Source organism: Ixodes scapularis, unplaced genomic scaffold (genome assembly GCF_016920785.2).
Source record: "Ixodes scapularis isolate PalLabHiFi unplaced genomic scaffold, ASM1692078v2 PGA_scaffold5__190_contigs__length_132052651, whole genome shotgun sequence".
NCBI lineage: Eukaryota > Metazoa > Arthropoda > Arachnida > Ixodida > Ixodidae > Ixodes > Ixodes scapularis.
The window spans coordinates 122,291,923-122,307,279 of record NW_024609880.1 but is presented as its reverse complement, the minus strand read 5'-3'; the positions used below and the strand labels follow the sequence as shown (position 1 = coordinate 122,307,279).

General features: G+C 42.1%; 1 protein-coding gene across 1 annotated transcript in view; it reads right to left on the bottom strand.

The window, feature by feature from the left end:
• Positions 1-202: 202 nt before the first annotated feature.
• Positions 203-15,357, bottom strand: part of LOC115316479 — a 30,665-nt gene continuing 15,510 nt past the window's right edge. The window contains exons 3-6 of the mRNA XM_040222450.2: positions 10,216-10,295; positions 4,182-4,283; positions 3,946-4,089; positions 203-561 (exon numbers count right to left, since the gene is read on the bottom strand). Of these exons, the coding sequence (XP_040078384.2) occupies positions 245-561; positions 3,946-4,089; positions 4,182-4,283; positions 10,216-10,295 (643 nt within the window). The 3' untranslated portion in view covers positions 203-244. The remainder of the gene's footprint in view (positions 562-3,945; positions 4,090-4,181; positions 4,284-10,215; positions 10,296-15,357) is intronic.

Sequence of the window (15,357 nt, the reverse complement as noted above, 5' to 3'; positions counted from 1 at the left end):
TTTTTAAAGTATCGGCACCAGGTAACTAAAACACCTTGCATGTCTTTTTTTTTTCTTTTTTTTTTTTTGCAGTGAGAACGTAACGAAAGCGGTGGTTTTTCCAACTCATTTTATTTCCGAGGATGCAAGACACTACACAGTGACAGACTTTTTTTTTTAATGTCAAGTTTGCATACACACTACTTTTCCTCACCATCCGACGTGCAATTGAGAATCACGCCTGTGAATTCTAGGAAATGGACACCTATTGCCCTGTTAGTGAGGCATTACAGGTTATCGGATTGTAAGCTCTAAATATTGGCTTTCCACAGGTTATCATGAAGGCGAGAACGCAGTCGAGGGAAATCTGTTTCCATACGATGTCTTGAAACCATCTTTCAATCTGATCTTGTACGTAAACTTGTAGGTCTCCTTTTTGTTTATTTGTAGCAGTGCAGTTTTCATAGATTCGAAGCTCTTTCTTACGATTCTCAATCAGTTCCTTTTCTTTTTCTAGAATTTTATCTTTGTGGTCATCCACTATTTTTTTCAACTCGGTTTTTCTCAGCCACAAGTCGCATCCTGTAAAATTGAAGAGACACCAATTAATCGCGAACATCTGGGCGACTGTGAAAGTACTTAAACGTGCGAAAGCAAGTGACTACAAATAAAAACGAAAATCAGTTGCGGCGCGGAAAGCCGGTGTAAGTTCACACTATAAAATAAAAATGTCAGTTGTCAGTTAGCGCTTGTCGGGTGTACTACTCTTGTACCCGTCTGCTTTTGTTTATGTTTTTTTTTTGTTTTTATTCTTTCGTTAATCACGTCGTCGCACAAACCTTTACTAAGGTAAGCAAAGTGTTTTCTGTTATGACTTTAAACCCCAAACCCGAGCCGTTTCAACACGCCAATAAAGTAGAAAAACACGAATACCTCGATTTAAATGGGTATCAATTTGTTTTCAAAGAGAGGGATAAGAGTAGCATTTGAATAATCTTTTTTTATAGTTAAAGCTCAGCTGATTATTCTGACACAGCGTTCCGTAGCTGTCCCTGTTAAATTTTAAACGTTATATTTTTAAGTATTCCTTAGATATTTATTTGTATTGTGTTCAGAAACAACCGACGTCTTAGTACTGGTCTAACACTCATACCAACAGACACACGTTCATGAGAAAAAAAACAGAAAATAAGAAAACAGACAGAAAAGCCGAACCCTGATGTTATCAAATGTGAATGGCTTCTACACTTTTCAGAACCAACTTAATCCCGAAAATGTCAACCACTGCACTAAGTGCAATTATATTTAAATTAGAAAAATTTGGATAATTAACAAATGTCTTGCTCGTAGAAAGTGTTGTGGTGACGACAATTCACGGGAGTTACATCTGGCGAAAGCAAAGAAACAAGCCTGGGGCAACGTATTCTGCTATGTGCAGTTTTAGATAAAAACACAGAATCTCGAAAATTTCAGCGCCAGTATTGGCAAGTTTAGCCGAAGTAACATTGACTCGTAGCTACAAAAGAACCGACTGCCGTAATAAGAGTCGTATTCTATACGTGCCAACTTTCTCTGCACACGTTCTAGGCTGGCAGGGCTGGTCAGTCCCAGGCAGTTCGAAAGTACACAGACAAACTCTCGTTTCGATGGAACAACAGATGCATAAAGCCTGACGAGGCATGAAGTCTCTTTAACATGACGGGATATAGCGAACACGAACCTAAAAGTCACAATCAAAAACTAAGAAATTTTGACATATGATATAACTAAGGGATTGATCAATATAATCTCCTCAGTCATGTACGCAATATTCACGTCGCAACAGTTGATTGTCTTGTTTATAAAAAAAAATTAAACGCACATTTCCTGCGTGATAAAAAAAACAAGTGTTTTTTACTGTTTAGACGTAATTCTTGTTGCGCACCATGATGAGATAGCAGATATGTCCTGCAGCAGTTCACAATAAACGTGATTTGGTTCGTTTGAAGATCTTAATATAATTAGCTAACTGAAGCAAATTCGAATGTTTTACACAAAGAGAGACATCATTGGCAAAATGTTAAACGGCAAGGGTCCTTAAATAGAAGCCTGAGGAACGCCAGATTATATGTATGATCTCGGTAACACACTCTTAACACGAGCGTTGTTGATGCGCCAGGAAGGATGTGGTGAAACCACGAACATACCGGCAAACATACCTTATATTCCGATAGCTTGTGCAAACATGGATCATGGTTCACAAGGCCAAATGCTTTGGTTAAGTCAAAATAAATGGCACCGACCTGCCCATAGTTGGCAACTAATGGGGCCAACGTAACTAAGTCTGCTAACGTATTTTTAACACTTTCAGACTTAACAAAACGTTGTTGCACTTAATTCAATATTTATTCACAATAACTAGAAATCTGCACTTCTACCACGCTCTCAGGCAGTTTTGAGAATGTGTAAATATGCGTGATGTTTTATTTAAATTTAATCGTATACCAAAAGACATGAAAGGTACACTAATGCTACCTGTGCAGATGAGTTTTAATAGGGGGGGGGGGGGGCTATATTATAGTGGGCTAATCGTAACGATAAGTAGGACAATTACCTAAAACTTGTTAGGTAGCTTTAAAGTCAGTGAAAATAAACGTATGGTTGGTTCCATTGGAAACTTGCTATAGGTCAGTAAAGACAACGAAATTATAAAATGCTAGGACTTAATGCACATGTAAAGTGTGGAGGTGCGCTAAAGATAGCCCTCGTGCAACCGGCACAAGGATGGCGGTACGAAACGGGGATGACTACCATCTGCGCAACACAGGAACAAACTTTCGTATATATCGTTTTACGTTGGCTTGGCAAAGAGCGAAAACTACGGCCCGCTCGAGCCAATCAGAGTGACGGTGGTGAAGGACGTGACAGCCCTTAACAAGGACACAAGGGTGAGAGCGTAACCCGAGAAGTTCGAGAGGAAAGGAAGAAGGAACTTCCCTCTTAACCCGAACCCTCTTTTGTGTGTCTCATACGTCGTTGTTCTCCCACTCGGAGATTAGCCCGTCACAAAACATTAGTACAAAAGCGGCTTCCCCCTCTCTTTTGCTCATGGCTTTGACAACATTGCGCGCAAATAGTGAGATGGAATATAGTCACGTGCCTTGCTTTTACGCGCTGATTGGTTCACTCGGGCAGTAGTAGCCTTAGCCGTTAGCCAAGCTATGGTGAGACTAGAATAGTTGCAGATGTTTTGGTCGCCGGAAAGCTTAGATGGCCGATAGTGTTCTCTACCTAAATTAAATCTTATTATCGCTGACGTGTGCTATTCACTTTTAGGTATTTGTTGCACAAGCGATGCATAAAACATCTATGTCGTTGTTGTTGTTTTGTACTAGTGCCCCCGTCTCATTCTCAATTATCTTGCAAGTTTCCTACTTAGCAGGAAGTTACGTTGAAATTAAGTTGCACTAGCACTCCGAACGTATTGGAAACCACGCACGACATCAGCAGTGTAGGACATTTCACTGCTGTCCTGAGAAGTCATTGTCTTCAATCGTAATTGAACAAATGTTGATCGTGCACGATACTGGGCAATCTTTGGCGCACTCGTTTTTAGTTGAAACAAAACTTTTGTGCCAAGAGTACCCCTGTTCTGGTTAGCACATACACATGGGCCTCCAAGGCATTGAAGATTATCAACAGGTTTAGACACGACCTCTGTAAACTGAACATACCACAAAACGTAGAGTTTATCTTAGAGAACTAGGACACGTCTACGCGCAAATCTAAAAAAAAAGCGTCGCAGATTAAATCCTTCTTAATACAGCTTATCGAAAGCTCGTTTACTTCAAGATTCCAGCGCAAAGCAACCTTAATTTGAGTGTCTTTTCTTCTGTTATAAAGCAAACTATAGCGGCTATACTTATCTAAATTAGAGAAATACAACACGGTGTGACATTAATCTCGCTGAAGCTTTAATGACCTTACCTCCTGAGGCTGCGGGATTCCTAAGGATATAACATTGCGGCTCGTTGTAGACGACATACATGTCAAAATCGCCAGCACTTTCCGGAATGTAGAACAATACATCTAGAACATTCCCCATAGAACCACCATAGTCTCGTGCATTTTCTGGGTGAGAAAAAAAATTTTTGTAATTCAAATTAGATACGCCACCAACAGAAACAAGCTCCACGCTTGTCGAGCATAAAACCAGAACTTACCCGTATCAGGAAAGGGAGTACTTCTGGAATAACAGGTGGAGTTATCACACTCAGCGTACGTGTAGCTTCCTGGGGGAACCGGGGTAGCATTTGGGAGTGTCCCTGATGTTGGGGTACAAAAGAAATTTAACGCACTTTTAATATAGTTTAGACAATTAGGCAACTGAAATCCCCCCAGGTTGCACTCTCATCCTGACCTGACAGTGAAGCGAAGCAGTAAAGAAACTAATTAAAAGGTTTTGAGTTACTGTAGTTAATTACATTTCTCTAACTAAATACTTTTCAAGTTACAATAACATTGTAGCAACAACATCATGTAAACTAACATCTTTAAGGAAATTTATACCGCCTGCAAAAATCGGTTACTCAAACGTATTGCGCTGTGACTTTCTACAGAGGTGCAAACAGGTGGTGGAATTTTACAGCGAGAAACAAAAACCAAGAAATGATCCTACCTCGTTTAAACGGAAAAGAAACAAATCTGTTCTGGGCAATCTAATGGCCGATTCGTCTGGGAACGCATCGCACCGGTGCAATGCGGTTCGTGGTACACGGAAGGCTAGATGGGATAGGGGAGCTACCTTCTCTCACCGCAATTCTTTCGTGTACTAAAGTTGAAAGAGTTTACTGCACTGGTCGGGTGCGGCGTGCCCCAGACGATTAGGCCATAAGCTGTCGCTTAGCAGACGATGCACGTGTAGTGAGAAGTTTTACCTACAGATAACGCACGTCGCGTTTAGGGAGCACCGGCCGATTCCAGTTCTTTTGCGAGATCGTCTGCTATCAATCACCGGCAGGCGCTCCCTCTACGCGGAGTACGCTATCTGTGAGCAGATCTTCTCTCTGTGCGTGCCTTGTCTCTGAGGTGTCGGCGTAGATTGGCCATTTAATTGCATATAATGCAATTAAATGCAAAGGGGCAAGCGAGCTGGACAATGATGATGAAAATAATGCATTTAATTGCATTATAATTATAACATTAAATTGCAAGCTTCACCCTCGTTGGAGTTAGACTGGTGGCAGCTGATAAAACCCGTTTCCTCTACTGACGTCTAACCCCTGGTTAGCTCAGTTGGTAGAGCGCTCCACTTGTAATGGAGAGGTCCCGGGTTCGATACCCGGACCAGGCGGATTTTTTCGGTCGCTGACCAGTCACCTAGCTGTGTTTGGAGATTTATGTTTGTCCCTTGTCCCTCTTGTTCCCCCTCTCCTGGGATTATTTTCATCATCATTGTCCAGCTCGCTTGCCCCTTTGCATTTAATTGCATTATGATTATAACATTAAATTGCAAGCTTCACCCTCGTTGGTGTTAGACTGGTGGCAGCTGATAAAACCCGTTTCCTCTACTGACGTCTAACCCCTGGTTAGCTCAGTTGGTAGAGCGCTCCACTTGTAATGGAGAGGTCCCGGGTTCGATACCCGGACCAGGCGGATTTTTTCGGTCGCTGACCAGTCACCTAGCTGTGTTTGGAGATTTATGTTTGTCCCTTGTCCCTCTTGTTCCCCCTCTCCTGGGATTATTTTCATCATCATTGTCCAGCTCGCTTGCCCCTTTGCATTTAATTGCATTATAATTATAACATTAAATTGCAAGCTTCACCCTCGTTGGTGTTAGACTGGTGGCAGCTGATAAAACCCGTTTGCTCTACTGACGTCTAACCCCTGGTTAGCTCAGTTGGTAGAGCGCTCCACTTGTAATGGAGAGGTCCCGGGTTCGATACCCGGACCAGGCGGATTTTTTCGGTCGCTGACCAGTCACCTAGCTGTGTTTGGAGATTTATGGTTGTCCCTTGTCCCTCTTGTTCCCCCTCTCCTGGGATTATTTTCATCATCATTGTCCAGCTCGCTTGCCCCTTTGCATTTAATTGCATTATAATTATAACATTAAATTGCAAGCTTCACCCTCGTTGGTGTTAGACTGGTGGCAGCTGATAAAACCCGTTTGCTCTACTGACGTCTAACCCCTGGTTAGCTCAGTTGGTAGAGCGCTCCACTTGTAATGGAGAGGTCCCGGGTTCGATACCCGGACCAGGCGGATTTTTTCGGTCGCTGACCAGTCACCTAGCTGTGTTTGGAGATTTATGTTTGTCCCTTGTCCCTCTTGTTCCCCCTCTCCTGGGATTATTTTCATCATCCGCCATATAGCGTACTATTTTTTTTCAGTATTAGTACATTTAGAAGATTAGTTTTTGTCGTTGTAGCCCACACGAGATGGCAATAGTTTAAGTGAGACTGAAATCGAGCGTGGTAAATTTGTAGCTTAATGTTGGGGGGGTAAAACACCCCGACAACGAGCGACAATACCGACAATTCGGGAAAGTTTACCAACTAGATATTTGACATGAGATTCCCACGTCAAGTGCTCCGAAAAAAATACACCTAAAGTTTTATGTTTATTTACTAATTCAATTTTCGAAGTGCCAAGTTGGATAGTATTATTTACCACGATTGGTGTATTGGTAGCCCTGAATAAAATAGCCTTAGATTTAGTTGCGTTTACGTTAAGCCGATTTACCTCAGACCACTGCGAAAACTTTTCTAGAACAGAGTTTGCTTTGCATATTACTGCATTAGCATCATTGCCAGAGTAAAACAGGCTCGTATCGGGTACATAAATAATAAACTGTGCCTCATTATCAATATTCACAATATCATTGATGAAGACATTAAACAAAAGAGGTCCTAATATACTACCTTGCGGTACGCCTTGCTGTACATTTCGAAAAAGAAGAGCAATGACCATTAGTAAGAACACACTGTTTCCGATCTTGTAAGTATGATTTCAGTAAAGCCAGTGGCACACCACGGACGCCATAACGATTTAATTTCGCAAGCAAAATTTCGTGGTTTAAAACATGAAACGCTTTGCTAAAATCAATGTATACACCTAATGTAATAAGTCTCTTTTATATGTTTTGTAATTTAATTTCCTCTTGAAATAACAATGCAGCTTCAGTTGATTTACCTGTTCGAAAACCAAACTGATTGTCTGTTAACACGCAATGCTTTACAAAAAAGTTATCGAGACGTGTAAGCATAATTTTCTCGAGTGCTTTTGAGAAAACAGGCAGCACGAATATAGGTCTATAGTTTTTTACCATGCTTTTATCACCACCTTTGTACATGGCCGAGACTTTAGCAAACATCATACTTGCGGGAAATATTCCGGAAGATAATGATAAGTCATATTTATGCGCTAGGCATGGTGCAATAATGTCGATTACAAATTTAACTGGTTTCATTTCAAACTTGTCCATATCACTACTCTTACTGTTTCTGAGACCTAAGAATGTGTTAAAAACTTCTTTCTCGTAAGATTTTGGAACCTAGAAACGTGTAATCGCAACGGGGGGATGACCCAAAAAGGCAACTCTCCTTCCCAGTCAGCAATGTTCGCTTATATCTTGCTGTGGCTAAGTAACACATTTTCGATCGAGGTCACCATTGGCCAGGACTGTACCACATACAGGACTGTATATATATATATATATATATATACAGGCGTACAATAAACCCCTAGCATAGGAACTCCGCAAGTACGGGTCTCTGACATTATATATATATATATATATATATAAATATAAATATGAACATCGGGTTAAGGTGCACAAAGTTTTATAGATAAAAAGCGACATTTAAAACGACAGATCGCCTCACCATATGAATGTACGTCCTCGTCTTGTGTTTATTTCAAGTGTGAATAAGAAATATTATTTTGTTGGGCAGAAGAGTAGACGGAAAACGAGTACAAGTCCAAAGGCCACCACAGTAAAAAATCAAACAAAAAAGTAAAAGCCGTTCACAACTCCCTGTAACGCCGAATTCGAGAGCAGCTCTTGAGGAGGAGGAGGGAAGGGTACTGGGGGGGTCAACCGACCGGAGGGGGGAGGGTCACGTGACCTTGGGGGGTCACGCGACCTGGGGGTCACGTGACGATGACAATGCCGATGATGTCATCAGTGACATCAATGATGACGCCATCAGTGACGATAACGATGCGGATACCGATGACGTCATTAGTGAAGTCACTGATCACGTCACCTGTGATGATGACGATGACGATGCGGGTGTCGGTGACGTCATCAGTGATGATGACGATGACGATACGGATGCCGGTGACGACATCAGTAACGTCACTGATGACGTCATCAGTGATGATGACGATGACGATGCGAATTCCGGTGACGTCATCAGTAACGTCACTGATGACGTCATCAGTGACGATGACAATGCGGATGCCGGTGACGTCATCAGTGACGATGACGTCATCAGTGGTGATTACGATGTGACGGTGACGTCATCAGTGACGATGACGTCATCGGGGGTCACGTGACCTCAGGGGGTCACGTGACCTCAGGGAGGGGGTCACGTGACCTTGGAAGGACACGCGACCTTGGGGTGACCTTGGTTACGCCGACAGCGACGGCGACGCCGCTCATGCCGGAAACGGGCGCCTAAGAGCTGCGCTCTAAAAACATCATTTTCTTTTTTGGAAGATCCGCTAGTTTTCTCTGGACACCGTCACATCTCAAGCCACGAATATATAAGTATATAATTATATGAACGTTACAACGTTCGAAATCGAGACTTTCAAGGGCATTCACCACCGCCTAGATGCTTCAAAACAATTCAACTAGTAGATGAGTGACTTCTGCATCCCATTGTTTTATGCCAAAACGAAACGACAGGCCTCCCGATGCATTCGTTTGTATCTACCACTTATGTACTTGTGCGAGCTCTGTCAAAAAAAAAGCAAAAAAAAAACAACAACAACTAGATCTGTCATCGATAAAAAGAAAATTCCGAACTTAATTATTGACATTGAAATTTCATTTTTTTAGAAAAAGTTTTTTTAAATGCTATAATCATGCTTACTATCTTCGAAATAATGTTTTTCAGGAACGTTCATTTATATAGACTGAGGATTTATCTAGAAAACTTATTTTCGGCATCCCTCCAAAGCAGAAGGAAGGAAATTTGCAATTTTTTATTTAGGCCTGTTTCGTTCTCGTGTAACATAGCCAGACCATCTAACCCTGCTTGGAGGCGCCTCTTTCGTTAAATCTAGCCTGTCGCAGCCTCCGAAGTTTAAAAGAATCAATGGCCAGGACAACCCCAAAAATACAGACTGACAAAATGTAAAACATATTGTATGAGCAATCTTACTTGTTGAGACCCAAGGCTTACGACTGGTCCAGCCCGGTGACGTGATAGTTTGTTATTTTCAGCCCTGACCTTTCGACAGAATCTTCCAATTCAGATCAGATTGCTACTTTGCTCCTTTTTTGTATCATTTGCCTCATGGTTTTCCGTAGTTTTTTTGTCGAGGAATGCTTACTACCAAAAATAGCTTACTCACAAACGACGCAAGCTGGTAGTTAATTCCACGGGGGCAAGGAAGTTTCAAAACGTAACGTGCTTCCGATGCTTCAGGTGGATTTCGTATGCCTCAGACCCAGAAAATAGAGAAACCGGAAGCTGAAACTACAACTGTATTTTTCTCAGTTCCACGTTTTAGCAGGAATTCTTGTAGGATGAAATGTATCATTTGACGTTCTGAGAGGCTAAACACTTAACGCAGGGGTGTCCTGAATCGAAATTTGATTAAAAAAAAAACATAATCCGTCTAAAAAGTACAAAAAACTCGCTTTTTTTAGTAATAAAGCTTTTCTGAATTATGTGTATTTCTGTTTGTTATTGCTTTCTTTTTCTCTTCTAGAATTGCCTTTTTTACAGTTTGCACCTTAACTTGCACTAGGGCACTCAACTTCACATTCAAACACACTATTTTCCGATTGGAATTTAAATTTTTTTCAACATTTATGAAGTCACGTCTTTGCTATAACTTGAGAGGAGCAGGATGCTGTATAATTGGTCTATAAGACTGAAACTTCGGAATTTATATTTCCAGATAGAGCCTACCTCGTCCTAAAAATTTGAATAAATTTGAATGAAGGGTTGAAAGGTGAACCCTCTCAGGCTATATCCCCCCTCCTTTTTTTTTCAAAGCATATGGTTTGAGTATATACATACCATTGAAATTTGCCCTTATGACGTTTTCAACCGGGTAGTCAGTTTGATTCAGAGCTCTCACTTGTAGTGTGACATTCTCGCTGAAAATAAAACAATTTACGCACAAGTTAATTTTAGAACATATGCACCGATAAGCTAAGTGAGAGGAGGAGACGAGAGCGTGCGGGGACGCCACAACGCCGATCTCTGATTGGAAGAATTAGTGGGTAGACCTAAAGCAAGCTGCCTTTGTCTAACGTTGTAGACTGCCGAAGCTGCCTTCTTCGGACGATCCTTCAAGAACACTTTTTAACGAACACCTGCATCTTTCATGCAGGGAACTTTTCTGGAATGCTAGAGTAAAGGGGAAGGGAATGCAGTAGAAGTTTGAGTAAAGTCGGGAGGAATTTACAAACGGAAATTCGAAAATGTACCTATCGTCTGTATCAACAATGTTCAGGATTTGGAGAGAAAAAAAATGTGTTAGACAGCGGCGGTGACTTTCAATACGTGTAAGGGCTTCGATAAGTTGAAGCGGTTGCTCGTTGCACACGATCACTCGATTTCTGTTCTGTACGTTAACATTAGAAGTTTGAGAAAGTACTGGGAGTGTCTTAAAGTGATGGTTATTGAAGTTATGCCTCGCATTAACGGAATCCAACGAACCCAGAGCTTTGTTTGATCTTTACCAGTTATTGGGTTTCAATTCCTATTAGTTTTCTCGTGAGTATTCAACTGGAGGGGGATAGTAGTATATGCGAAAAGTAAATAACTCTGTCTCAAGTCAGGAAGTAACTTTCTGTTACGCAGAATGTATTTTCTTAAAAGTTGAGACCTGCCTTCACTCTTTTAGTCTTTTAGTTCGCTATAGACCTCCTTCTACAAGATGCGGGCAATGTGTTCATGAGCTCACAGCGGCAAGTTAGCGCGAGCTGCAGTCGAGTATTATTTTGCATCGTACGAGATATGAACATAGATTTACTGAAAGATTAAACATCCGATGTTTGCTACTACCCTAACGCTTGCTGGTGTAGGTTTTGAAAGCGTTATTCAGTGCAGAAACCATATCCGAGGTGGTGGGCGGTAGACTGGTGTCCTCGTGTATTTAGCATATTTGAGTCAGGACGTTAGCAGCAATACTGAAATCGGTAGTAATTTCGCAAAAAATGGCGGACCATTTTTTTTGTTGTTGGGTGTCAATGGTATGCAGTCTGCCCCGGCAGCGGCTGGGAAAAGTGATCGACAAATCGTTCAAATCTTCGATGAAAAGATTTTGGACAGATTGGCTTCGTCATACGTTTTGAGCTCTTTTCTCCAAGGGTCATCGCACTCTGATGTTTACTCAACATTTGTTCAAGTCCACAACTCTTTGAAGGCGAAGGCAGAGCGCATCGTTTAGTAAAAATAGAAAAGAAGGCCAGATCGGATTTGATTAAATACTTATATTTTGGCTTCCATCGCTGATAAAGGTTTTTGGTGCGTTGTACACGAGCTCCTCCAAACGTCCAATTCCACCCGGAATTTCATACAGCGAGGAACGAGGTCGCTGCCCACGTACGTGTTGCTACGCGACTTTATTTAAAAAAAGAAAAAGTTTCCCAGAAAATTGTTCTAATATTTCACAAGCGTGGTCCTCTGTGAAATGTCTTAGAGGTCACTACAGTTAGCGCTCGATTGGTGACGTCATATTCAAAATTTGTTTTCGATACTAGTAAGGAGACCACGGAAAAGCTGAACACGTTGTTCGCCACTTGTTCAGACAAATCACCCAATGGCTGTGTTTAGGAAGTATCATTGAAAGATACAAATTACTCGTCGTGAAAGATACAAAGTACCCGTTAACCACTGAATTTGGCTGCGTAAATTGTTTAATTTTGGTCTTCGGGAGCTTTTTTTCTTTAGCTACTGGGCGTTTTCAGAAGAGATCGAACAAGCATGTCCGGTGACCTTTTTTTTATTTTATGAAATATAATTTGCTGGCTTCATGCCCAGAAGAATAAAACCATTCCTTGTTTTCAGAAAAAAAGTTTTGTCTTTACGAAAAATATTTGTAAGCACCTTCTCGGTCACGTGCGCGTTTGGCGTATCGCCTGATGTTGACATTTCGTGCGGCTTCTCCCAAAAAAACTGTACTCGCTACGGGTCTAGAAATATTCACTGATAAATTAGGCATAAGAAGGATTGACAAAAAGTAGTAATCACCGAGCATTCCCAAGTAGCACACCCCGTCGGGTTGGGGATGAGGCGGTATTGGGTCTGCCGGGATACTAATACCGGCCAGTACAGGAAACGGCCCAAGGGGCGACGGGAGCATCTCCCTAAGGCCGACAGTCGCATTACGGCCGAGAGTGCATTAAGGCCGAGAGGGGCGAAAGGGCCGGGCGTGGCTTTCAGGCCGAAAAGGGCATAATGGAGGAGAGCTGCATTAAGGCCGATAGTCTCTGAATGGGCTGGTGTGGCGTTTTTCTCGGGGCTCGCGTTGTGGTGGCCTCCGAGATCCCGAAGCGCAAGCGTTCACGCACTTCGGGATCTCGGAGGCCATGGGTGGACGACTTTAGTTGTCACCATATAAGATAGATGGCGCCACATTGAGCATGGCGGATGAAATTAACATATTTTAACTCTCGTCAATCACCGTGGTCTCTTCTCAGATTACAATGATTGCCGCTCCGAATACTGTAAACTACTTAATTTTCGAGAGGACCTAATTTTCGCCAGTCGCCTACAATTTGCGAAATATAGGTTCCGCGAACAATTCTGTTAAGATGTAAACACATTAGAATCTACATTGAGATTTTACTGCGTCGCGAAAATTAGAACCCGCAAATTATTCCAAAACTCCAGCTTTGACCTAATCCCGAAAAATAAGCCGTTTACAGTATTCTGCGGGAGAATAATTTGATGACATTTTTAACAGTGTATTTGTCGGTGACTGCGAATATCGCGGTTTTCGGTTTGTTTTCACCCTTGACGGCCGCACCAGCCGGTACGCCGGCCTTGCCTATCCGAATTTTTCATTTATTTATTTGTCTTCCTGCACTTTATCATCTCTTATTCGTTTGATCAGTAGTTTCGTCATCTGCATATTTGGATTATCTAATCACACGCACACGTATTTCCAAATACGTGCTATGCATTTAGGAAGGGCGCCTTTTTTGTATAACATTTCTATATTTTAACGTCGGCTTTTTAAAAGCTTAGTGAAACATTTATTGTGTCTTTTCAAATTTCAGCATTTTAACTAAATTAGTTAGGTCTCTGATTCTACCGGGGGCTACAAAAACAATGAGTGAGGTTGATTTGAAAAATTTATTTTCAATCTTTTTTACTTCAAAACGTTGAAGAAAACACATACCAGCAAATATGAAAAACAGATAGGCGATCAGAATGTTAGGGCATGACAATTAACTCACCGTCGGAGCGAATTCTCGCCTTGAAGTGTCGCGTGTTTCGTTCCGTCTCTCTAAATGCCGCACGAAGGCATAACCTTCGCCCTTTGCTAAAAAAAGTGTTGACCCGGAGTGTAGCAAAAAAAAAAAAAAAAAAAAAAAGGTAGTCGAAACGGTCAAAGCGCTACATGATTAATTAATCGTAGAGCAAAAAACAATAAATCCACAACGCACTATTTGCCGCCACCGAGAGATACAATGTGCACTGACAAATAAAATATGTGGCGACATCTATCTTATTTGTTGGCAACTAAAGACATCACCACAATGCGAACCCTGAGAAGGCGGCCACACTAGCCTATTCGGAGACTATCGGCCTTAATGCGGTTCTCGACAGTTACGCTCTATTCGGCCTCAAAGCCACTCCCGGCCCTTCCGCTCCTCTCGGCCGTAATGCACTCCCGACCGTAATGCGACAATCGGCCGAAATTACAGTGACCCAGGGGCGACATCGGCCGGGCTCGAACGCCGGAATCCGGCCGAAACCGGGAACTTATTGGAGCTTTACGGCGAAATCCGGCCAGTACCGGGATCCGCCGTACAGCTCCCGGTACTGGCCAACGTAATCCCAGTATCGGCCGACATGGTGTGCTACCTGGGTTAGGGTTGTTATTTTGAGAAAACAAATAAAACTCTAGATTAAAGAATGTTTTTGTCCGTATCTACAAAAGCTAAGTTCTTAGCCCTTTGCCAGTGTTGCTCTCTATATAGTTAATCTTTGCGTGAAATATTGTTGTCCTGGTTAGCGGGAGGAATTTACAAGAATACTCACACAGGGGCATTTAATTAAAAATGCATTATTTTGACAAAAAACATTTAAAAACGGCTATATTTAATATTATTTGAACTCTTTGAAATTGACGTTTGTAATATGTACTGACAGAGTCTGCAAAAAATAATGCAATATTCGTGTGGCTTTTAAGCTATCAAGCGAGAAATATGGACAAATTGGAAAGGCGGTTGCCATAAGTGGGCGGGGCGTGCACTTACCCGTTCTTCACAATGTCATTATGATTAAAAAGCGTAAAACTGCTGCGGGGTGGTCAGGAAAAGACGAATTTGCAGCACAGAGCTGGACGGCCGTTTGTAGGGAAAATTTTGTTTATATTTTCGTACAACCCACCTAAAAATGCCCATGGACCGGAGCGATCGAGGTGCCCCACCCTGTAACATGCTTCGCGGTGCCTGTTTCAACAACCGGTGTATGGCGTCTCCGTCTACGCGGCGCAAAGGAAGCAACCGGAGCGACTTTGCAAACGAATCAGCCTACAACCCTGGCGGTAACATGATCTAGGAGGTAGGGCGCGGCAGACCCTGAACCTGTGTCGCCTGTGAGCGCCAATAGATCCACCGCCGCGGAGGGCCGCACAAATACTACAATCTGTTTTCACTGCTATGAACTGGTTTATTGACAACTGTATCAAAGTTAACGCCTCAAAACCTAGTTTAGTATGCTTTAGAAATTCTTTAAAACAAACTGTGACGAACATTCCTTTGTTAATTCATACCTCTGTATGTGCTTCTTGTTCATGTACGACGGATTCTTCTGTCAATTCAGGGAAATACATTGACGTTTATTTTAACAGCGACCTTGCTTGGAACACCTACATGTCCTGTATTTTTAGCAAACTCAGAAGTGCTGCCTGGTTTTTCTACACCAGTAGACATCTTGCGCCGATCTTTGTGCGCAGAGCTATTGCCAGCAGTCTTGCAT